The sequence below is a fragment of the Salvia hispanica genome, chromosome 2 (assembly GCF_023119035.1).
Source record: "Salvia hispanica cultivar TCC Black 2014 chromosome 2, UniMelb_Shisp_WGS_1.0, whole genome shotgun sequence".
Taxonomy (NCBI): Eukaryota; Viridiplantae; Streptophyta; class Magnoliopsida; order Lamiales; family Lamiaceae; genus Salvia; species Salvia hispanica.
This window is the reverse complement of record NC_062966.1, coordinates 33478270-33502405: the sequence shown is the minus strand read 5'-3', so window position 1 is coordinate 33502405 and position 24136 is coordinate 33478270. Positions and strand designations below refer to the sequence as shown.

The 24136-nt window shown below is 39.0% G+C and overlaps 3 protein-coding genes and 1 long non-coding RNA gene across 7 annotated transcripts; 2 read left to right on the top strand and 2 right to left on the bottom strand.

Moving 5' to 3' along the window:
- Positions 1–334: 334 nt before the first annotated feature.
- On the top strand, positions 335–1387 carry LOC125208204. The gene is made up of 2 exons (XR_007174068.1): positions 335–419; positions 911–1387. It is a non-coding gene; the product is annotated as an uncharacterized LOC125208204 (long non-coding RNA).
- Positions 1388–1642: 255 nt separating this feature from the next.
- On the top strand, positions 1643–5229 carry LOC125204912 (putative pentatricopeptide repeat-containing protein At5g13230, mitochondrial). Of its 4 annotated transcripts, none has more exons than XM_048103688.1 (3): positions 1643–4249; positions 4323–4391; positions 4522–5229. In XM_048103688.1, the coding sequence occupies exon 1, from the start codon at positions 1667–1669 to the stop codon at positions 4133–4135; it is 2469 nt and encodes an 822-aa protein (XP_047959645.1). In that variant the 5' UTR covers positions 1643–1666; the 3' UTR covers positions 4136–4249; positions 4323–4391; positions 4522–5229. The 4 variants fall into 4 exon arrangements, with proteins under 4 accessions (XP_047959645.1, XP_047959643.1, XP_047959644.1 ...); XM_048103686.1 differs by having other exon boundaries at positions 1643–4256; XM_048103687.1 differs by having other exon boundaries at positions 1643–4391; positions 4522–4636; positions 4715–5229.
- A 214-nt stretch (positions 5230–5443) lies between these two features.
- LOC125206841 (callose synthase 5) lies at positions 5444–17631 on the bottom strand. Its single transcript, XM_048106062.1, has 40 exons — positions 17442–17631; positions 16676–16776; positions 16227–16348; positions 16036–16132; positions 15843–15953; positions 15632–15760; positions 15452–15544; positions 15053–15144; positions 14796–14922; positions 14557–14694; positions 14400–14476; positions 14238–14316; positions 14047–14160; positions 13860–13974; positions 13396–13733; positions 13115–13167; positions 12960–13020; positions 12792–12873; positions 12647–12696; positions 12436–12522; positions 11902–12024; positions 11710–11808; positions 11520–11600; positions 11297–11457; positions 10678–10801; positions 10508–10602; positions 10310–10409; positions 10043–10194; positions 9622–9731; positions 9399–9521; positions 9242–9310; positions 8744–8933; positions 8540–8651; positions 8335–8454; positions 8137–8252; positions 7975–8058; positions 7623–7735; positions 7316–7545; positions 5973–7007; positions 5444–5862 (listed from the first exon to the last, which is right to left on the bottom strand). The coding sequence occupies exons 1-40, from the start codon at positions 17629–17631 to the stop codon at positions 5632–5634; spliced, it is 5724 nt and encodes a 1907-aa protein (XP_047962019.1). The 3' UTR covers positions 5444–5631.
- Positions 17632–21632: 4001 nt separating this feature from the next.
- On the bottom strand, positions 21633–23585 carry LOC125204681 (cytochrome P450 CYP82D47-like). Its single transcript, XM_048103389.1, has 2 exons — positions 22647–23585; positions 21633–22457 (listed from the first exon to the last, which is right to left on the bottom strand). The coding sequence occupies exons 1-2, from the start codon at positions 23550–23552 to the stop codon at positions 21834–21836; spliced, it is 1530 nt and encodes a 509-aa protein (XP_047959346.1). The 5' UTR covers positions 23553–23585; the 3' UTR covers positions 21633–21833.
- Positions 23586–24136: the final 551 nt, after the last annotated feature.

Below are 24136 nucleotides of genomic sequence, written 5' to 3'. Positions count from 1 at the left end.
CTCTTTTGTCAACTGTTCCCCCATTGAGTTTTCTGCATTTTTATAGTTCTAAGCCTTTCTATAGTCAGTGATTCGTCCACTTGACTTCTTAAGTTCATGGATGCTGTTTGTTCAATAAGGTGCTTGTTCTAGCACTATGGCATCTCTATGTGACTATGTAACCTTACAGTTCATATCTACTTTATTGAACCTTACACACTCATCATATGTGGTCCATGTTATGTGATCTCATGTTATTAACTTTTGTTTCAGCAAATGAAGTTCTTCACCATATTAGGTTCTTTGCCTGGTTGGTTACTTTTTAATTGAATTTTTTTTACTGTATCATATTTCTACAGCGATTATCAGGAGCGATGCTGTTAATATTTGCAAATAAGCAGGATATACAAGGTTCCCTGTCACCGGATGAGATAGCTAGAGTAAGGATTTTGCTTTTGTTTAAATTTTAATCCATTTGTCTTAAATGATGCTTTTGCAATTGCAACCGAGTAATATTGTGGAAGAATTCTTCTTCTCACTGCTACTCCCCTGAGCTGCAAGTTTAAATTACTGGAAAATTAAAGGAGTGTTTTATTTTCCTCAAAACAGATATTCACATTAGATGTGATTATATCTTGCAGGGATGATCTTTTGTTCAGTGCTTTTTCGGTTAAATGGTCTATGCATATTCGTTTTAGTCTTGTTCAAGTAATAGGCGATTAGCCCGGGGATCTACATACGACTAACTTTAAGTGTTATTTTTTCGTATTGCAAAACAATGAGCATCTGTTGATATGTTTTCTTGCTATTTCTCCTGATGGAGGGCATCAAACGTCTTCAGTTTTGCTAGAAACGACTATATTTCTTCATGTTTGGCTCTCAAGTTTATTTCTAGTTTCTGATTTGACTTAGATTGCGTCGTTTCATTCAGGTTCTGAACTTAGATTCCATGGACAAAAGCCGGCACTGGAAAATCGTGGGATGTAGTGCATTTACCGGGGAAGGGCTGCTCGAAGGGTTTGATTGGATGGTTCAAGACATAGCCTCGAGAATTTACATGCTTGACTAAATGCAATTGCATCCACATTCCACCCCTGGCCTTTTGTTACTCGTGTGGGGTGCTACTCGAACCCAGCGGTAGGAGCCTCAGATTCCTCCTCGTTGCAGAAAAAAATGAAGTTTCTGACGAGATCAGAGATGTATTCAAAGTGGATAGAAGCTGGCTTCTTGTTGTTTGTTGTCATTCAAATAGGGAAAGAATGCAGCAAAGCTCCATTCTCATATTTTGGAGAGATGGACGTTTTCTATGTGGTTTACTCGACCTACTTTGAAGTTTTGCACTTTGTAACTCATCATGATCATAGATTTATAGTAATTCACTCTCTCAATTTAGTTATTTTGATCTAAATTTTTGGAATTTTGTTTTATATCGGATGTCAACTATCAAGGTTATTTTTTTCTTATACTAAGTAATATTCCACTCAAAAGGAACAGACTTCACTTGATACAATGTAATTTTTGACTCAAAACAAAGCACAAAAAATAGAAAGATTGCACATATGTTTAAGAATTCAAAAAATTTGTAGTACAATAAGTAGTGTATATCCGAAAAAAATATTCTTGAAATCTTCCTTGACAAAATTTTGCTACAGTTTATAAAATTTTTTAAATCGGTACAGACTTTGGCATGACCAAATTCTACTGCTACAGCCTTTTGCAACAATGGAGATACAATCGGCTGCTCCGTATACCTTGCTTTCTACAGCATCGTCGCTCATCTTCAGTCATGAAAGCTCCAGCGGCATTAATTCCGAACTTCGATTCCCATGCATATGCCCGATTGCTTCAGCTTTGCACGAAAAACAACGACCCCAACACAGCCAAAACCATCCATTGTGATGTTCTGAAGAGGGGTAACTGTTTGGACCTATATGGTCGCAATATTTTGTTGAATCTCTACTTGAAAACGGGGCTTTTATCCGATGGTCTCAAAGTGTTCGACGAAATGCCGGAGAGAAATGTTGTTTCTTTCGTTACAATGATTCAGGGATATTCTCAATTTAGAGAGTACGATAGAGCTGTAGATTTATTCTTTATGGTGCATAAGGAGGGCCATGAACTTAACCCTTTTGTCTTCACCACGATTTTGAAGTTGCTTGTGAGCATGGATTGGTTGGAGTTAGCATTGTGTGTTCATGCTTGCATTTATAAGCTTGGTTATGGCTCTGATGCCTTTGTTGGGACATCTCTTATTGATGCTTATTCGGTTTTTGGGGCTGTGAATTTTGCTAAAGAGGTGTTCAAGGGAATTGTCGATAGGGACATGGTGTGTTGGACTGGGATGGTGTCTTGTTATGCTGAGAATGATTGTTTTGAAGATTCGTTGGATCTCTTTAATCAAATGAGGTCGGCAGGGTTGATGCCAAATAATTATACTTTTGCAAGTGTGATTAAGGCGTGCCTTGGCCTTGAAAATGCTGAATTGGGGAAGAGTATACATGGCTGCATTATAAAGACATGTTATGAGATGGATTCTTATGTCGGTGTTTCCTTGCTTGACTTGTATACCAGGTCTGGGGACATTGAGGATGCTAGACATGTATTTGAGGAGATCCCTAAAGACGATGTAGTTCCATGGAGTTTTATGATTTCTCGGTATTCTCAAAGTGATCGTTGTCAGCAGGCGTTGGATATGTTTATCCAAATGCGGAAAGCTTTTGTAAGTCCTAATGAATTCACTTTGGCTAGCATCCTCCAAGCTTGCGCGACAAAGGAGGACCTCGAGCTGGGGTCTCAAGCCCACTGCCACATGGTCAAGGTTGGGCTTGACTTGAATGTGTTTGCTCTCAATGCCCTCATGGACGTGTATGCTAAATGTGGAAACATATGGTCTTCTATGGAATTATTTGTGCAGTCCACGAATAAAAATGAGGTTTCCTGGAACACAATGATAGTTGGATATGTCCAACTAGGAGATGCAGAGAAAGCTTTTCTATTGTACCTAAATATGTTAGAACAAAACATCCAAGCAACTGAGGTAACGTACTCCAGCTTGCTCAGGGCTGCTGCATGTTTAGCAGCTTTGGAGGTTGGGATTCAGATACATTCAGTGACGGTCAAAACCATGTATGATGGAGATGATGCTGTCAGTAATGCTCTTATTGATATGTATGGAAAGTGTGGAAGAATTAGGGATGCTCGTTCAGTTTTTGACTCTATGAGCACACAAGATGTCATTTCATGGAACTCAATCATTTCAGCATACTCGATGCATGGTCTTGGTGATGAGGCGTTAAAGATCTTTGAGGCTATGCGAAAAGCCAACATCACACCTGATCCTTTGACCTTTGTTGCTGTCCTTTCAGCATGTAGCAACACTGGATCAATGGATCAAGGTGAGTCTTATTTTACTTCCATGCAAGAGGATTATGGTATTGAACCACGCATGGAACATTATACTTGTATGGTATCACTTCTAGGAAGATTGGGTTATATTGATAAGGCAGTAAAGATGATAGGAGAGATTCCACATGAGCCCAGTGTTATGGTATGGCGTGCATTGCTTGGGGCTTGCGTTGCACACAACAATGTTGAGTTTGGGAGGTTTTCCGCTGAGAAAGTGCTTGAGTTGGAACCCCAAGATGAATCAACTTATGTGCTTTTGTCTAACATATATGCAGGTGCAAAAAGATGGGATAATGTGGCTATTGTTAGGAAAAGGATGAAGAGGAAAAAGGTGAAGAAGGAGCCAGGCCTTAGTTGGGTTGAGATTCAGGGAATGGTTCATTCTTTTGTTGTAGGAGACAATTCACATGAAGATATTAAACTTATTCGAGCAATGCTTGAATGGCTCAACTTGAGAAGCAAAAGAGCTGGGTATGCACCTAATCACGACGTGATTTTGCTTGATGTGGAAGAGGATGAAAAATCACGTCTGTTGTGGTCGCACAGTGAAAGAATAGCTCTGGCATTTTCTCTTCTTGTAACGCCTCCCGGAAGCCCTATACGCATCATTAAGAATCTTCGCATATGTGCTGACTGCCATGTTGCGCTTAAGTTGGCATCTAAGTTGGTGAAGCGAGAAATTGTTGTTAGGGACATAAAGCGGTTTCATCACTTTCATGATGGTATATGCTCCTGCAATGATTACTGGTGACTCTATAGATATATATTTAGTGTTCTTCGACGGATAAGTTGATTGAGAGAGAACTTATTGAGATTATACAAATCGGTGTCGGCTCAGTTCCATGATGATTCTGCTTTTGCAATGGTACTTTGTAAGTGATATAGTAGTTTTCTTTTTTATCATCACTTGACCCCATATTGAGAGCCTGCCTTACCAGCCAGTTCTTCCTACGAAGATGGGAATACGCTTTAACCACAACAGGCTGACCAGCTCTCTTGGCCATCATGTAATGCCACAGCTCTTCATTATTTTTCACACACTTATTTTCACCAGCAACCTCAATGTATTTCAAGACAGAGCACAAGCACAGACCTTTTGTTCAAAACTCAGTTGGTGCCACTTGCCCTTTTTTGCAGTTATAACATGGCAACCAATACAAGCATGTTTGAATGGTTCAGTTTGTTCTGGGAGAGCTTCGTGAAGCACCATGCACCCTGAAAGCAGTCCTTGCCCATTTGATTCCACTAAAGGGTTTGAACTTTGAAGCTGCGAGACTATGAATATGACAATGAATATATGTGATGATTTTTTCTGCATCTTTTGAAATAGTTATTCTAAGGATGCATCTAATTCACATAAGCTGTCCAGAAGAGGAATTCCACTGGCAAATGGAGATGCATTTTTCCCAAATCCTCCACCATGGGCTTATCCTTTGTGGACAGGGCAGGATATGTACCGTACTGTTTATGATAGGATGTCCAGGTCTAGCTCTGAAGCTATAGACCAAGCAATGGCTCAGTTTTGGGAGGCCAAAGTGAAATTTGTTCGTGTTAATTTCTGGTTGAGAAGCAACTGGACCATGCTGCTACTGAATCTAGGTGAAATGATGCTGCTACCGAATTCTCATGTAGGGCGAATTTCACCTAGTATTATTTTAAGGTTGAGATCGTAGGAAATATGTCAACGATATGAAGTCCAATAATATTGGATTTTTACAATGTAAAATGTGTTGACACTTTGTGGTGATGGAATATTAAATGCTTTCTTTATTTAGGCTGCTGTATTCATTTCTAGATTTTCTCAGGCATCCTATTACCGGCTTTTCCTGTATTTTCATGCAGTCATTTTCGAGGTCTTTAATTTTTGAGATATGGAATATAGTTTGATGGTTTGAACCATAAGCTTTTATGTGCATATATAGGAATAATGGTGAAAAAGGGGTCCTAGGATTGAACACGCACACCATCTACATGTATGTATGTATATATATGTGTGTGTGTCTCTTTGATAGAGTAATAAATACTACTGATATAGATGTAGACGAGAGAGAAAGAGAGGTACTAAAGTGGAGATGATTCCTCCATGGCTTTATTTCCTTTGTTCCCGGATTTCGGTAATACAAAATGGGTACAAAGAAGAAAAAAATATGAGTATTTATTGAGATTGAAAAGAATTAAGTAATCAATCAATCAACATGAATGTATATCTAAACGAATTCCATGCAAGGCTGTTCAACCCTCTGCCGCTCACTTGTCTTTCTTCCCGCCGGATAATAGCATTTGGATCTGGAGACCTCTGCTGAAGGCCTGGTTGAAGAGCAGGCGTGTTTGGAATTCGATCACGAAGGGGAACCACGCCAAGATGGCGACGGGGGCGAATATCACTAGCGCCATCAGGTACTCATACCCTCTTGCCATACCTTTCACTGACCCCCACAACTTAAGCTTCTTCACCGTTGGCCTGCATGCTTGCGCGATCTAAACCATGGTTCAAAAATTATTACCATCAGTAAATACAATATCAGCAGAGATTAATTAAGGATGATAATAATAATAACAATAATAGTAGTACAGTAGTATATCATTACCAGCAGAAGGGCCCATCCAGTTGGCAAGAAGGCTAATAAACTGGCAAATATATCTCCCACCGTTAGCCCGAGGAACTTTATGGCCAGGATAATTGCCACTACCAACGCGATAAACACCGCTAGTTTTAGTAGCCTGAAAACCATCTGAAAATCGGCGCTCAGCTTCTGTCTCCCCATTGATAGAACCTTGAATATTATCATGGCACCAACGATTAGGATCCAAGAGAAAGCATAAACCAAAATACTAGTGTTACGTTGGGCCACGTGCAAGTGATACACAACTCCATACTGGTATAACAGGAAACGAAGAGCAAGGAGGATTTCCATCAACCGCCCTAAAAATCCTGTGTGTTGGAGATGCTCTTGCTCCTCATCCCACCACGACTCCCAACTCTTGGTTGCTGGAACACCAATTCCACCTCGGCTGCCCATCCACTTAGACCAGTCCTCAAAGTCCTCCACTATCTTCTGCCATTCGAATCCGCAAGGATTGAAAAGAAAGGGAGCAAACAGCCAGGATCCCACAAGGAACCACATTGACATTGTCACAAACGTGTAGGTCATTGAGTTAGTTGCAGCTGTACTATATGCTTTATAAACGATGAGCAAAATCATGAGTTCTAGAGCTTTTGTGAAGTGGCTTCTTGAGTACATTCTGTAGTTTTCGGCAAATTTTTCATGTCTAACCACAAAGCCACGCCCGGTGGCTCGGTACTTGGCTCCACCATGCAGAACTGTTCGCCCATAGTAATGAACCTTTGTCCCGAGAGAGAAAGTAAAGAACACAGATGACTGTTGAAGCTGCATGATTATCATATCACTAGCTGCTGTTCTGAACCCCCTCTCCAGTCCAATTTCCATAATCATCGGCAGTGACATCAAAATTCCTAATTGAACAATTGATTGTGATGCCATGACTACCTTGAGACCAGCGTTTCCCCTAGTTCTGGCAACCTTGACTATCGTCTCCTCCAATCCACTCAGAGAAAGATATAGCTTACCATACAAGTAGGCATACACTGTAAGGACCACCAGCTACAAAACATTGGCAAACAATGTTGGTTATCAAAAAGGTGTAGGATAGAGACACATTACCAAGAAAATATTTTACAGCACCGAGAACACTGGTTTAAATTATATTTTCGTCTCTAATATACTAATAGCAGACGAGCAGATATGTAAATTTCTAGAAATGCAATATTTGATAACAAACATCTGTTTTCTTTTAGCCAGTCTTGAAAAATAATATATGCTCCAAATATATATCATTCTAAACAAGTACTACTAGATTTTATTTTATGTGAGAAAACCAATGCAATGAAACTCACAGTAAATGGTCATACCATTGAGCTGATGTAGAACCCTATAGTTGTATAATAACTTGACAGCATGCGGAAGAAATCAAAGCGATGCCCCAGTCTGTAGATATCACGGCTAAGTGTCTGCTCCCCATTACCACAAGCAACTTTGGCTTCAAAAAGTGAAATCTGGTTGAAACCAACATCTCTTCCCTTCCCAACTTGAATATATTCATGGTGAGTGATATTTCCACGTCTTAGCGTTGAATTGAAACCTACAGAGGGTAATAGTACAGATCAGGAAACGTATACCTGTAAGCATATGTATCAGACGTATGGGTTGAAGTTTTACCAGCAAATATATCCTCACTGAGATTGATTCCCCTTGAAGATTTACTGATGCCTCCACGGGTTATGTGAAAAATCCGATCAAAAACATCCGGATGTCCATAATGGAACCGTACCCTATATAATGAGCATTAGAGAAAAATGAATCAAATGAAAGTTAATCATTGCAGCAAACCAGATGGATTACTAAAGAGTAATATCCCTGAAGAAATTTGAAGAAATGCCAAGAAGACATTAAGTAGAAATGACAGGTTAATGGTGCTACCCTTCATTGAAGATGGACAAGCATGCATACCGAGAACAAATTCAGAGAGAATCTAATATGTGGTGGTGTGTTAGATAAGAAACCGACATACTTTAAAGGTCTGGCGAGAACCCTCTGACCAATTGTAACAAAGCTTGTTTCTTGCAGTGACATGAACCAAGCCAGCGATGAAACACTGTGGTTGAACATATGAGAGATCAGAGAGAGAATTCAGAAGTTGTACAAAATGGACAGAATGTTAAAACTCTACTACCTCCCAGTGAAGATATGTTCACGCACACCCAGGATTGTAGGCGGTCGCACCCCATGATCCTCGTTGAATTCCTCAAGTAGGTTGCGCATTTTAAAAGCTTCTTCTAAGTAGTTATCCTGCAAAGGAAGCAAGAAAGAACGTTTAATTTTCAAGACAAACTCTTCATCAATATAAAGGACAAGGCTTCAACAACTTTACCTGGTTCATATCGATCGTCTGAAGTGCCTCCCCACGCGTAAAAATGATTGCATGGTTTTGGTTTTCAGGTTTACCTTCTCCTATCTTTGCTGGCCCTGGTAGCTTTATGCGGTAAATTTCCTTAAGAAGAAACAGACTAAATCAGTATTGGGGTTGAATATATATCATTTACTAGTATTTTATGCAGAACTAAGACAATATTTGCCTGATCAAGATTATCAACAGCTTTGATCAGAACAGAGTAATAGACCCTCTGGCTTTTTCCACCCTCCCTTTCCTCAACTTCATCTATGTATGCTACACGAAGAGATGGATGACTGCAAAAACATAAGAAGGCAGTGTTGTAATTATCATTTACAAACGAAAATAAGATATAATGCTTTAACATTGTCAGTATTGTTCAACTTACTTAACCATCAGATTTAATATGTCTGTTGCACGGCGATCTCCACTGCGTTTCTGATTTCCATAATTCTGGCAGGTGGCAACGTAGGTGAATTTCATGTCAGCTACAGCATCTAATTGATTATAGAAAGATCTTTGGCTCTTCCTTTCTTCATCTGATGGATCTATGACCGTTTTATAACCTTCTTGTAGTACTGCAAAATTTAGGCAGAACCAGTCATTATACCTTTGTATTTAAATTTTGATTTAGAAAAGGTCACTTGGGGGATTTGGTTTTGGCCAGCAGCCTTCATACACAAACAGTTAGTTCCATTTCTTTACCTTTCAATGGAAATGTTGAAATTTTTCGACTTCATTCAGTTCTAACCATTTTTACCTTATGGAGTATTACTGTATACCGGCCAAATATTGGAATATATCACAAGCATATTCTCTAAGTTCATCTAGTCCTGTTTGTATTATTAAGCTTCTCAGTAAGATTATCATTTGGAGTTTGTCTTACCCTCTTCAGAAGCCATGTCAAGAAAAGCCTGAAGTCTTAGTGCCCTTCTGTAGTACATCATCCCTCTGACTGCAAGAGAAATATAAATCACTCAAAGAAGTATGAGGCTAAAGGAAGATCAGGAACATCAGGAATAGAAATGTGCAACTTAAATAACCTGTTCTGCTAAGAGTCTGTCCTCTCAGAGAGGCCCAATGGCGTAGTTGCAGTACGTTTTCTTCATTTTCCCATATTTCGGAACTTTTGCAATTTAAACGCTCCAAGAAGTTATCCCATTCATCTGAATGAAAAAATTGAGTACATGCAATTAGATGGTACTATATGATAATCGAATACCATTCTCGAGTATATGTTTTTCTGATTTGGAATATTAGTCAGACCTGGATATATCCTTTGGAGGTAATAAATGATAGAAACACCATCTTCATTTTCCATTCTAAGATCAGTCTTAGAGTAGAGAGTCTCCTCACTGTAATATGGAGTACACACACTGCATGCCGATAAATATGGTTACTACCTTATAAACACTGATCAGCTCAGCTAGGAAAAGAATTCTCTCATCTCAAATAAATGTTGCTTAAAGAATGCTATATTGTAAGAGGTAGGTTGAAAAACCAGCTGCTATCATAAACTATTGCCAATTTCTTCCCACCGAGCCTCTTGAAATTAACTAAAAGTTCTGTCAGATAGAATATCACAAGAGAAATTGCAGTACAAATAGCTCTCAACTCAATAAACACGCACAGACATATCATGAAGGTATAAGATATTCAAATCACAAATACTATAAATATTATTCACCTGAATGACAGCATTTTGCGCACTCGAGGTGCACGTGGCATATTCATAAAAAGTGAATTGGAGAAAAATGTTATTCTCCGACGTGCTTCAAGGTTTGTTGGGATATCGATTGCTGATTCTTTAACTGTTAAGAGGAGATAGAGGCGCCGTATCTGTGGAACAAGCATAGTTTATAACACTTCTTTTATTGCAAGATGCTATAAATTGGGATGTGTTTGTAACTAAATAGACTGACGGATTGTTCTATGCAAATGCAGCTTCATATACCTGCTCTTCCCATTGTGCTGTATTTGGGGGAGGAAAAGCAATACTGGCAAAAAGTTGATTCCCGAAATCCTTGCTACCTTGACCAACTTCAGCAATTTCACTGTATTCAGTGAAGCAAATTATAATTTCACAAAATAAGAAGACTACAAGATAGTAAAGATAGTTTCTATAGTAATAAATACTGCAGCATCTACGAACCGGATCTCATTCACCATCATATCACGGGTAACTAATTCTAACATATCTTGCAGCAGTAAAACAACAATATCTTTATTGGATGGATCACTGTCTTTCTGCAAGATAAAAAATTCACTCAGTTTCCAAAGATGCCAACCTTTAACTTGATATTTTGATAAGAACTGGCTTACCAATATCTCCACAAGTTCTATAAATTTCTTGCAAAGATCAGGCAAAGGCTTCATTCTGAAATTCTGAAGGAATGTATAATCTGATATGCTATTTTCAATTTCTTTTATGATTCTTCCCGTTATCCTGTTCAAAAAAAGCATATATTAGAATACTAAAATTCAGTAAACGCAATATAAACCCTCAAGCCCTTAGTGCAACCCTTCCTTGGAACTAACACAAAGAAAGAAAATTATTTTGCATAGATTATTGAGATTCAAATGAGTTTTGGGTTTTGCATTATGTACAAACAGAAGCAATATAACTAGGACAAGTGGAATACTATTGCAGAAACTACAGTGTTTATTAATTTTTATTAAAATTTGAAAATGCTGGGGATTATAGATACACTGTAATTTCCAGTTCGTGTCTTTGAAAGATAACAATCTGCAAGAAGTGAATTGGAGAGGATAGAATATAGCTATTCAGATTAAAGTGTTGTGAAGTGGCTGAAACACAGCAGCACATAATGAGCAATCATGATAAAAAAAATGATATGCACAATAACATGACCCAAATTTATATAAAATCATAAGCGAATGAAAGTTAAAGATATCTTTAGAACAATATCAGAAAAACAACCTTTTCTCAGTGTCGCCAGTGATCAAGGCATTAAGGATAAGTTTAAATGACTCGTAGCATTCAATCACGGCACATTTCATATACTCATCAGCACATATCCGCTTCCAGAGGTCAGCATCCTTGTAGCGAAAGTGAGTAGCCATATCCAGTGCAATTGGAATCTGCAAAGGCAGAAAGTGAAAAAGAATACAGATATGATAAAACTCAAAAAGCACAACTTTACCTTGCTAGCAAGCAAGAAGGGCGGCCACTGAATTATTTTTAGGTTGGGATCAGATGAATAAGGAACAAGAAGCAGGTCCATCTCCCTGAGGTAATAATATAGCTTTAGTTCCCATCTAAACATTAAATTTAATCAAATGGTACCGAAAAAAATGATACTAGTATATAAGAAAATAATCAAACAATGGAGCTTTCCTGTCACTTATGAGATCTTCTTCTCTAAAGCTACATATTACATCATTCCACAGCTGTGCAAATTTTGTGGCTTCACCTCTTTTACTTGCAGTGACCTAAAGAATGAAGAAGCACAAAGATTCTGAAAACTACAGTAGCCATATTTATTGAAGAAGTGAAATGGTAACAATATAGGGTGAAAAAGCAACCTGATCAAAGCTCTTTGAAAATGAAAATCCTTTTTTCTTAGCTTTATCAGATGGTACTAATTGAGTATTGAATGCACCAGGCAAAGACATAAAACGAGACCGCAGCATTCCAAGAGTTCGAATCTGAGGAGGAACAAATCGAAATTGAAGTGAATAGAGTGTGAAAGTACTCTGAGTATATGAAGTTATTGATTGATTACATAAAAAGAATGTTCTCAGACTGTTCCCACAACTAGACATGCATAAGTATTACTACTTTGTAGACAAGATATAGGAAGACACATTAAATTTAGATATTTATTAATTACAGAACTGACAAAGTGACAGGATTATTGTAACAGTAAGACACAGGAAAAATATTGCTGAAGCTTGGGATGATCAACAATTGGTTTTCTTCTGTCATTTTCTAATCTATAGTCGCTGATATATTTGAAGATTTAGTTCGAATTCAAAGATATCTTGAGCAAATAGTTGTTTGCATGTTGAATCAGAGGACCAGCAAATCATAAGTAAAAGTAATGATATAGCTTATACCTCTCCAAGACGATCATAGGCTCCAATAAAACCCCCATACAAGGTGGAGAATATGGCATACCAAATCTGGAGATCCATGAAGTAAACCTGCACACAAAGTCACAACTATGAAAAAATTGATAGTGCAAAAAAGGAAGTAATATGGAGCAGAAAGAAATGGAAAGAATAAATTCTGATGTTAAGCTATAAGATTAATGATAAGAAAGCACACCAAGATAACTGGTGCCCATAGTGCAGCAATAGCTCCAAAGTTGTGCTTAGCTGCATTGGTACGACACGATCCAATATGTTAAGTTGAGAGGATTACTCTTTGCAACACCTTATATTCCAAGATTCCCACTAGAAAGAATACATACCATGTGGGAAGAACTCATGCCAGGTATAAGTAACACGCTGAATGTTCATTATGTCTTTAGTGGGCTTCACCATAGGCTTTATCTGAATTAAATGAGACATAAATTATAAGGAGCGGAGCAGTTGACACTGTCTGCATCCAATTGACTAACAAAAGGATGAGAAAGTACCATCATAAAATAGCTGGCTGAGAATTTTGAAGCCAGAAGTAGCACCCAAAATAGAGTATATCTGTTTCAATTACGACGAACATATCCAAAAAAAAAAAAGTCAGTCTCAGATGTGACGAAACAAATCCATAGATTAGAGAACTTGGGTAACATACTTGATAAGTGCAAATTGACTTTCGTGCATTCCCCTTCCCACATAGATTCTTGGCTGAAATGATAAGCAAAACTTTCAGAGACCAGGCATGTGCTTATACTCAGAACAAAAATAAGACAACGCAATTGCTTCTTACCTAGGTAAAAAAAAATGGAAGCATCTCTAATATTAATATAGTAGCTATATAAATATTCCTTCATGTTATTAAATATCAGTTGGTTTGAATGTATGAGTGACTGAAAGAGTAAAGAATGATGATGATGATGATGATGATGAATATACCTGTGACCACCATAGGAACATCCTAATGATATGCCAATCAGAATTCTCAATGAAGCGTCGCAGCATGGGGAAAACAAATAAGGCTGCATTTAACAAATTCGGTAACAGGTATATAGCGACAGCTGCAATGTACAGAGGAGGTACACCCTTGACATCATCAAGGAATGAAAACCCATCTTTGATTTTGGCAAATGAAAATGACTTGGATTGGAGCAAATAGCACGAAGGAAGGATGACAACCCAGGCTAAGCTGACAACTAATTTTAGGAGGGTCCTCAGAATTCCGGTGAACTTCCATCTAATATAGCTTGGAAAGTTCAAAATGATGTCCAGAACACCTACAGAAATTTCAAATGAATCTTGAGTAAATAAGCAACACAAGTAAAGACCTAAACTCAAGCTGAAATGTGATTGATTAAGAAGAAATTTCAGCCAATATTTTGAAGTTCTTTGAATATGCGTACTCTGAATTACACGAAGAAAGGCTGCTGTGATGAATATGCTAGACATGCGATACACATTAGTCTGCTGGAAGACGTTGAATACAGAAACACCACTCCAGGCTATGATAATCATAATCTGCAGAGCAAACCAATCAGCACAATCACCTAATTGTCTCAATTATGTCTTTCATCTGTTCTAATTACGTACCTGTAGAGCCAGAATAAGAAATGTCCACAGACGATCAAAACTTCGGAATATGTGCCAAAATGATCTGGTTTCCGCAAAGAATGATTTCCCGAGATTTTTTGGAGCATTTTTCCCCTGAAACAACTGTATTACTCAGCAGACAAGCAACATTTTGAATCTGGCCAAATAAGTTCAACTTCCACCTTAGTTACCTGTTTTATTTCTTGTGCAGATTTGAAAAATTCACCATCATCGCGCATTGGCCATCCCAATTTGAAGCAATCCGATGACCTATAGTATTTTTCCATATCCTAATTAATAGCATAGATAATGAAACTTACCTAAAAATCTATACTATCAATTCAGCTATTTACCAAAAATACTCATTCAGGTCATCATAGTTACACCAGGAAGTGTGGGGGGCAGTACCATTTTTACTTTTCTTAGCTTCCTGCAACCATATAAGACAGATTAGGTTATCTTTGGACAGACAAAAGTTTACAACTAGTCTATTCACCTGAGCGAGAATACCTTATCAATCACTCGATAAATGGGAGTTATAACCTTCCTCAAGAAAGATTCATCATCTCCACCATACGAAGGCTTGATGTTTTCTCCTGTTACAATGCTTACATTTCCAGCCAACAGTCCATGAAGCTCATATGCCATCTGAGCATTCACATTTGTTCAAATATATCTCCGTTCGATCATTTATGTCAAAGGAATCATTAAATGGTTCTTCAGTAATGCAAGGATAAGAAATCACTCACATTGTGAAAAATATAGCATAGACACTCTGGCATAAAGCGCAAATTGGCTGCTTCGCCCCAGATAAGAAGATAGAGCCCCATATACAGAATCTTTCTCTGTTGCACTTCCAGCTGACCTTGGGGGAGTCTGTGGGCAGTTAAGATTGAAAGGTTAATCTAATCCAACAAGAATAAAATTAAAATGTACTGATGAATTTGTTGAAGTTAGTTATCTAGTTCAGATAGCCGATTTTCAGGGCAGAGTAATTTCAACTCACCTTAAACTGTGTTTTCTTCCCAAATATTTACACCATGTCTTGTAGTTCTTGAACAGCTTATTCAGCAGTGCATCTAAAGCTCGATCATCAAGCTAAAGAAAAGTAACAGATTTTAAGTTAACCTCCCTGACACTAAAAATCTAGTGCAGAATAGATGGTTTAATTTTTTTTTAACAGTGGGACATGCTGATCAAATTGTATGTCCTGCAAATTTACATGCAACAAGTTCATTCACAGCAGTAAAGATGCAGTTTCGGTAAGTCCAAATATCTATATCTCTCCACAGTGAACACAGTGAATGATGTTGAATATTAGGTAGAGCATATGTTTTATGTAAGGAGATGTGAAAACAGTGAATTTCAGTATATTCAGAGGAGCAAACAAATGGAGGAGACATACTTTGTTTTGCACTTCAGGCTTGGGTACTAGTCTTATATGAATATTTGCTAGTAGCAATATCAAATGCTCCCGTTGGTTCCTGACACTGTCCTTCTGTAGATGCCAAAAGAAGCCAGTATTTAGTTATCCTCATCTTAAAGCACAAAGGAGTTATCTGGTCCAACAATTCACAAGACATGCCTGAAACCCAAACATCGCCCTCAGCCAATCAAGAAGGTCCAAATCCCCACTTCTCTGCCGTTGTTGCTCGAATGATGACGGCCATGTCAAGCCACGAGTATTACTTAAAGAAGCTACAGCAGCTTTCACCTGAATTTCAAAAGAAGCAATGACTTGATATTACAAATACAATTAAACACATGAATCAGTGTTCAAATGCTGCGAAAGCCACCTCTTCAAGCTGCATGATAGAGTGTGATGCCCCGCCTGCATCCAAGGGAAGAATATTAAATGGAACACAAAGTTCCGCATTTGCTTGGACATCATTTGCTGCGGCCATAATCTGTAAAACACCAAAGCTTCCTCACGGGCACATTTTAACTAAACCATCACCGAAGCCTTCATATAGTTAGGTAAAAACTGACCTCAGGCGCAACCTCCTCAACTTTTTCGGTTTTGTTAACAGCACAAAGCACTTCAAACAACACCCCAGCTGTCTGGTAAGCTTTTGCAAGCTGAGCTCTGCCAAGAACAATTATTGTTAATATCACCTTCAATTATATAAATGTTAACTTGTATAATGATCATTGAACTAATTGCTTCAGAACTATCTCACCTATCAGTTTGGTTCCCCTTGTTAAGTGCCAAAACATATTTCTTGTAATATTGCTTGTAGTAGCTCTCAATCTCCCGCGAATCAGTCTTCTCAACCCGACGCTCCATAGATGGTCCATCCTCCTGAATACACGATATTAATAAGTTTCATCTTGAGATATAAGGAAAACCAAAAATTATTGAACAAATCTTCCTTGTGCTATCATCCAATCTTTTAGCTTCTTTTCAACAAGCGAGTGTGATTTGGATGGACAACTAAATCGAAAAAAAAAATGCCTTCAAATTACCCGAAAAAGCAGAGCGAGTTCTATACGTAGTGCTATCACCTCCACACTAAACTAACTCCCATAGATTTTCCTTAAAGCATTCTTATAGAGTTATAGTAGTAGATATTTCAACACTACTGTGTGTGCCAAATATGCTAATATGTACAGTAAATTATTAACATACCCTCTGTAATCTTTGGTGTAGACTAGTCTTGAACTGCCGTACACCACGTCCGCTTGAACTGGGATCTAATCTGTGTGCCTTCTCAAACCCGTAAACACGGCCTACAACAGGAAATAATTATCAATCTGCAGAACTAGTAAAAAAACATTTACCATATTCAATGAACTGGAATCCAAAACACTATGCAATAAGTGAATATACTTGGATCAATTAATGTAGAGATATATAACTGATAATAAATCTCTGCTAGGACGGATAATGTTGAATTTAAGATCTATTAATATTACATTTAGCTCTAAATGAACACAGTAGATTTTGTTAGCTCTTTATAGCTCCTATTTAATTATTTGTATGGTTTTTCAAATCAGTTCAATTAAAATAAATCTGTGTATCTACACATGCATCAACAGCAACAACACACAGGCATATACGCGTTGAATCAATAACTGCGAGGGTAGTGAAGATGATCGGATATCGAGCTCTGAAAAATAAGAGCTCATCACTTCTGCTTCTCAGAAAAATGTTTTTGCTTTTTTCAAATCGAATCCAAAAACAAACAGAAAACTGTAATCAGAAATGACAGAAAACGTGATCAGAAACAGGACAAATTAGGCACACATGCGATCGGCATGGTGAATTGGAGCAACGTCCTATTTCATGAATTCACAGCACAAAAAACTGGAACAGATCATGAACTCGATCAAAATTTCTCCAATTCGTGAAATAAACAGAGGTAAAGAAGACAGAGGCGATAGATCAAGCTTACATAGGTAGGCAATGCGAGGACGCTCCTGCTGGATCTCGGAGGCGACGCGCAGAATGGGGGCGATATCGTACTGCAGTGAGGAAGGCACAACCTCATTGTCGAACACCTCCATCGAGAAGGTAGTGGTGGCGCCGCGCGACGCCCGCCGCGAGAGCGACGGTTGCCGGCGGTAGTTTCCGGTGGATGACATGATGCTCTCCGATCGTTAGCTCCGTGGTGAAAAACCTCTCGCGATCTCAGCCGATCAACTAACAGATCCGATTCGCATGAGTTCTTCCCGCTCTCTCCGTTGGTGGCTCGCCTCTACCACAAATTCACTGTAAAACACCTGAAGAAATCTCAGTGCATGAAATCGAAATGGACTGAACATGTAGAGAGAGACGCGGAGAGAGGGAAAGATATATAGGAGAGGCTCATAGGTGGAGGGAGATTTTGAACGGGAAAGGCGACCCCACAGGTGGATACGTGGCATGCTTTGAGCCTCTTGTGGGCCGGCTTTTGAGAATCTGTGTGGACCTCTGTGTGCATGTATGTCGTCTCATCTTGTTCTTCGCCTTCTTCCTCGTTTTGTGAATCGGGAACATATAACTATTTTAATTATTTTTTCCCGAATTTATAAAAATAGATCTTACGTATTGTATTCATTAATTGTGCGAATCCAAATGTGTTTCGGTTATATGTGCATATATATTTCGTTATGTGTGTTATTTAATTCGTATCGTATGTTACATGATATGAAGATTAACAAAAAATATAACACAATTATTTGTTGAATGTTGATTTGTTTTTATTGTGAGCTCAAGTTAGATTTGTTTTTAATGTACATTATGTCTTAAGTTCAATGTGTATAATGTCGGAAAAAAATTGCACTTCTCTCTGTCTCCAAATATATGTTCCATTTTGGCCAGATATAGGTTTTAAAAGAAATAATGACTTTTTATATTAGTATTATAATAAAATATGAGTAAAATGAATTAGTGGAATGTAAGGTCCATTACCAAAAATTGTAAAAATGAAGTGAGACAGTTAATAAAGGACATATCAAAATGGAAAACTAAGGCCATGCTTGGTATGATTGGAATGGAATAAAGGTTGGAATGGAATATGCTTGGTGAATGTAAGGAATACAAATGGAATGGAATTGATATTCCTTGAGTGATTCCATTCCTTTGGTAACACAAATAATAGAGGAATGTAATGAAATACATACAATTAATTATTTTAAAATTTAATTTCAATTTTTAATTAATCATTATTAGTGGAATTAATTATCTCAGATGTATGATGTTGAAACTGCAGTTAACCTAAAAAAGTTAACATAGGCACTTCATTAAATCACCATGACCTAAAACGACGTGTCATATATTCCAGCATTCATTACACAGTCTATTATGGATAAAATATTGTGTGTAGTGTGTGTAATATTTGGAAATTTTTTTCAATTATTTAAAATTCCAAAATTTTATAAAATTTTAAATTAAGATGATATTGAAATCAAATATAATATAATATGTAGTAGAATTTTGTTAAAATTTAAATTAAAAAAAAAAAGAGAGAATGGGAATGGAATAGTCATTCTTTAGCTAAATTGATGGAATGGTTATTCCCATGTGGAATGGAATGATGATTCCAAAGGGAATGGTCATTCCTAAGAGCAAAATATACCAAGCAAAGGAATGGAATGGAGGTAGGAATGTCATTCCATTCCATCATACCAAGCATGGCCTAAGATACATAATAAAAGTAATACCAAATATAAATATAGATTTTTGTAATTACATGAGTTAAGCACTAAATGTCGTAGTTAAGGGCATTAGTAAAGCATGGAACGAACAAGCTCATTCCTAAGGGACACTCGAAGAACAAGTCGCGACCTACACTGTGGAGAGGTGGAGGGACAAGTGAGCAAACGAGTGACAGTTGCCTAGCTCGTCCCTTCACTCCCTTGTCCTGCACTTTTGTTCATTTGTTCTGATTTACATATAAATTTTATTCTGTCATTTTTAAATTGCATATAAATTTAATTAAAATATACAGACACGTAATTTTAACCATACATTAGTAATAGAACAAGAGATGAGGGTGTAATTTTAATTTTAAACCATACATCTGTAGCAATCATATGTTTGGTTCGTGATTTCTATTTGGTCCAAGAATTTGGCCAAGGCCCGGTGAATTAATGCCCATTTCTATTTCTGTAGTTACCGCCTTTATTTCCAAAAGAGTAAAGGCCAAAACTGGTCCTAAACATATTCACATTTTATGATTTTGGTTCTAAACATTATCTTTTGAATTTTTCGGCCCCAAACATTTCAACTCGGATCACAATTAGTCCAAAGTTAACTACTCCGTCAAATTTTAATGGTCAATGTTTTTAATCCCAATTTTGACCAAATTAAGATGCTAAATAACACAGTAAAATTTAGCGACGAAACAAATCCGTCACTAATTCTCATGGATTTATTCTCACAAAATTCACGGCAGAAACAGAAGAACCAGCTAGCCAAACGTGGTAGTCCTTTCATCAATTCATATTTCAATTTCATACTACTTGTCGAAATCAAACAACAACAATTTCTTTTGACAAAAATCAGCATAGTTGTTCCCCCAAGTCCTAGCACCACAAAGTTCAATTCACCGAGGTATTAATGCCTTCCAAATTCGAACTTTACACACAGCAATGCACGCATACATTTTAGCATCCAACTCATGCTTTCAAACACCACTTGCTGTCATCTTGGACTCCCACAAATTTAACGCGAACAAATAACGAAACAAGCAATCAAACTTCAGCAATTCAACACCCCTCTGTAACTAATCGAAATCGCTTTGAGAATATAAGTTCTGCGGGGTTAGTTGGGGTTGTTTCGGGGCTGTCCGGGTTCATTTCGGAACCGTTCGGGGACTGATTGACAAGGCTGGACGACGGTAGTTGGCTGCCGGCTTCGCGCAGGCAGCAGCAGCGACGGCGAGTGTAGACGGCCCTGCGGAGCGAACTGATTGAGACAGCAGGGGAGGGCTACTCTGATTTCATCGGCGAACAGCAACAGATTTTGGGACGAGACGGCGGCGATGCTGGTCTGAAACCGGGACGGCGTTTGAGGCAGCGCGGTGGTCGCGGAAATCACAGCGGTGGCGGCGGCTGTCAACGGCGACGACGACGAACTCCTCAAGGGCTAGAGTAGTGTTGAAATCGAGAGAGAGGAGAGGCGGCGGAGTGTAATCGGCGGTGCAGAGTAACCGGGCGTCGTTTGAATCGAAGGAGGCGGTGAGGAATTGAGAAGGCGGCGGCGATTGGAGTCCCTCTCAATTTGGGGGAAATTTGGCGAAGTAGCGTGTGGGAGAGAAGAGGGGCGATCCTCCCAATCTCTCAATTAGTGACGGATTTGTTCCGTCGCTAAATTTTGTTGTGTTGTTTAGCATCTTAATTTGGTCAAAATCGGGATTAAAAACGTTGACCGTTAAAATTTGACGGAATAGTTAACTTTGGACCAATTGTGATCCGAGTTGAAATGTTTGGGACCGAAAGATTCAAAAGATAATGTTTAGGACCAAAATTGTAAAATGGGCATATGTTCAGGACCAGTTTTGGCCTTTACTCTTTCCAAAATAACCCGATTGTTGCCGCATTACATGGGACAATGTTGGAAATACTCCCTCAGTTTTTTAATAGTACTTCCTACGTTCTATAAAAGTTGAGTCTTAGTCGTATTCCTTTTTAGTCATTCTCAATAAAGTTGAGTCATTTCCTTTTTTTAACAAAAAAACAAAACATCTAATTACTCTTACTTTATTCCATTATTTACTTTACTCTCTCTTATTCTTTCTACTTTTTTCGTCTCTCCTATTTATTTAATATAAATTCTTAATCTCCGTGCCCAAAAGTTTTGTCTCAACTTTCTTGGGACGGAGGGAGTAACTCTTTCTATTTTAGTCTGTTCCTTAAAAATAGCAACTTTCAAACTTTCTATTTTAGAAAATCTTCATACCCTTATACATCAATTTATTTACCATTTATACCACTAATAAAGTGGACCTCATAATCACCAACATTAATTCCATTATTTTTTTCTCTCCCTTTATCTTATTTTATCAATTTTTCTTTTCATCTCTCTTACTTTACCAAATTGTACATTAAAATTCGTATCGAATGTTTCTATTTTTAAAAAACGGAATGAGTAAAAGAATAACTTGAGGGTACGGAGGTGATTTTGATTATTTCAATGAATAAAAGCAGTCCAAGTGTCCAACCAAACACATCAAATAATTTCTTGAGTTAATAAACATGCATACCAAACTACAGATCCTAATATCCTACACTCAAGAAAAGACATTTGCAAACCAACCTCCACCATTTTGTTTAGAAAGGATAAAGACCAAACCAAACACATCCTAAGTATATAGGGTTGGTGGTAGTCTTGGTGTGATAAGAACATCAAGAGGTGTAGCTTTGAAGTTTGTCAATCCAGCACTCTCAGTCATATCAATGGGTTGATCATCAGGTGTGGAGAGGTCAAATGACTGCAACAAGGTGGCCAACACTATTTGCACCATTTGCTGCCCGAAATTGGCCCCGGGGCAAATTCTCCGACCTGCACCAAACGGGATCATCTTGAAATCTTGCCCCTTGACATCCACAATTTTATCGCCCTCGAGAAACCTCTCTGGCCTAAACTCCAAGGGGTCCGGCCAAACTCTCGGGTCGCGATGCATCTTCCACATGTTGACCATCAGCCAAGTGCCTTGAGGAATATCGTAGCCTCCGATTTTGCAATCTTGGGTTAGCCGCCGCGTCCCACCTAAGGGCGCTGGAGGATATAACCTTAGGCTCTCTTTGCATATGGCTTGAAGATACACTAAATTGGTGATGTCTGATTCTGACACTAGTCTTTCCTTTCCCACATGCTTGTCTATTTCTTCTTGAGCCTTTTTGATGACATGCCGGTTGTTAAGGAGGACGGAGAGTGCCCAGATGAGTACGACGGCTGTAGCATCAGTCCCACCCGATATCAAATTCTGTCATATATCAATTGGTGTGTAGCATTAGGATTACTATACATGTGTTAGGTATAAGATTTGAACTTTTTGACGGTCTGTTATTAAATGTCTCATTTTTTATTTTATGTTCGGACAGAGAAAATACTTTTATAATAAAATATAAAATAAAGAAAAGGAATGGTGGAGGGACGGAAAAGCAAAACTTACGCCACAAGTAGCTTTGATGATGGTGTCAACGTCGTAGTGGCTCTGCAGATCCGCTCCCTCCATCACAGATATCATCACGTCCATGAAATCCTTGCCGGAGTTCCCCTTTTGCCGGTGCTCCACCAGCCACTCTCCGACGATGTCATCCAGCTCCTTGGCGGTCGTCTTCATCCTCCGCTCGTGGCCGCCGAGATCCAGCCACCCGAGGTACGGCAGCGCATCGGCCGGCACGAAGAACCCCGCCAGGTGGAAGAAATCCCTCATCACCCGGCGGCACCGGCGCGCCTCCTCCGCCTCGTCCCGGCCGCTGAACCTCTTCCCCGCCACGACGCCGAGGACGACGTTCATGCTCAGCTCCCCGAACAGCTCCTTCATGTCCACCAGCGCCCGCCCCGACCCGCACCGCGCGTGGAGGTCCCTCAGGAGCAGCGCCGTCTCCGACGCGCGCGCGCTCCGCTGCAGCTCCACGCGGCGCGCGGAGAGGAGCTCGAGGGAGATGAGCTTGCGGAGCTGGCGCCAGTAGGGGCCGTAGGAGGAGAAGCCGAGCATGGCGTGGTCGTAGGCGAGGTGCTTCCCCGCCTTTATCTGCGGCCGCGACGACACGGTGGCGTCGTGGGTGGTGAAGAGCTCCTTGGCCAGCTCCCAGCTGCTCACCACCACGGCCGGGTGCACGCCCAGCCGGATCCTGAATATCGGGCCGTTTTCATCCGCCAGGTTCGCCAGGTTTACGTGGGGCAGCCCGACGCGGCCGCTCACCACGTCGAGGTGCCCCACCAAGAACCGCGCCCCCGCGGCCTCCGCCGGGAGGTTGCGGGGTTTCTTAGCGAATCTTGACCATACTAAGTAGGAGAAGAGAAGGGAAAAGAAGGCAAGAGCGGCGTAGGCGGCCACGACGAGGTACTCCATAGCAATTGGTAAATTAAATAAACTCAATGTTTTTCAATCTTCACAATCAACGGGTTATTTATGAATTGCTAAATGCATGTGGGCGTGCAATTAATAGTGTAGCCGCCTCAAAATGTAGGAGTGGTGAAGGTAAATATGTGGAAAATTTTACTCCACTAAATACACAATTTTAAATTCCACCTAATTACTTGCATTAAACATCCGAATCTTACTTAACATCAGTTTGTCATATAGACATAGTGGTGTTATAATTGATTCGTAATAAAAAAGTTTATAGTTGTATAGGAGTAGTTTTGTAAATGCCAGTAACTTCTCTTTATACCACGTACGTAGTCACAAATTGAAAGAAAAACAAGTGAGAATATTATTAGGTAGAACAGCTCATAAGCTACATTAGAAATGTTGCGAATCAATAGTTTTCACTTGTTTTGTAGCGCGATTTTACGATACTAATGTTTAATATTGTAAATTACATTATTACACGATTTTAATTCTGCAAACAAAGTCATACATTCCCCTATTAAGTCATTTAACTCACATTTTAGTACTCCTGCTTTTTTCATTATTCCACTTACTTTTCTTTA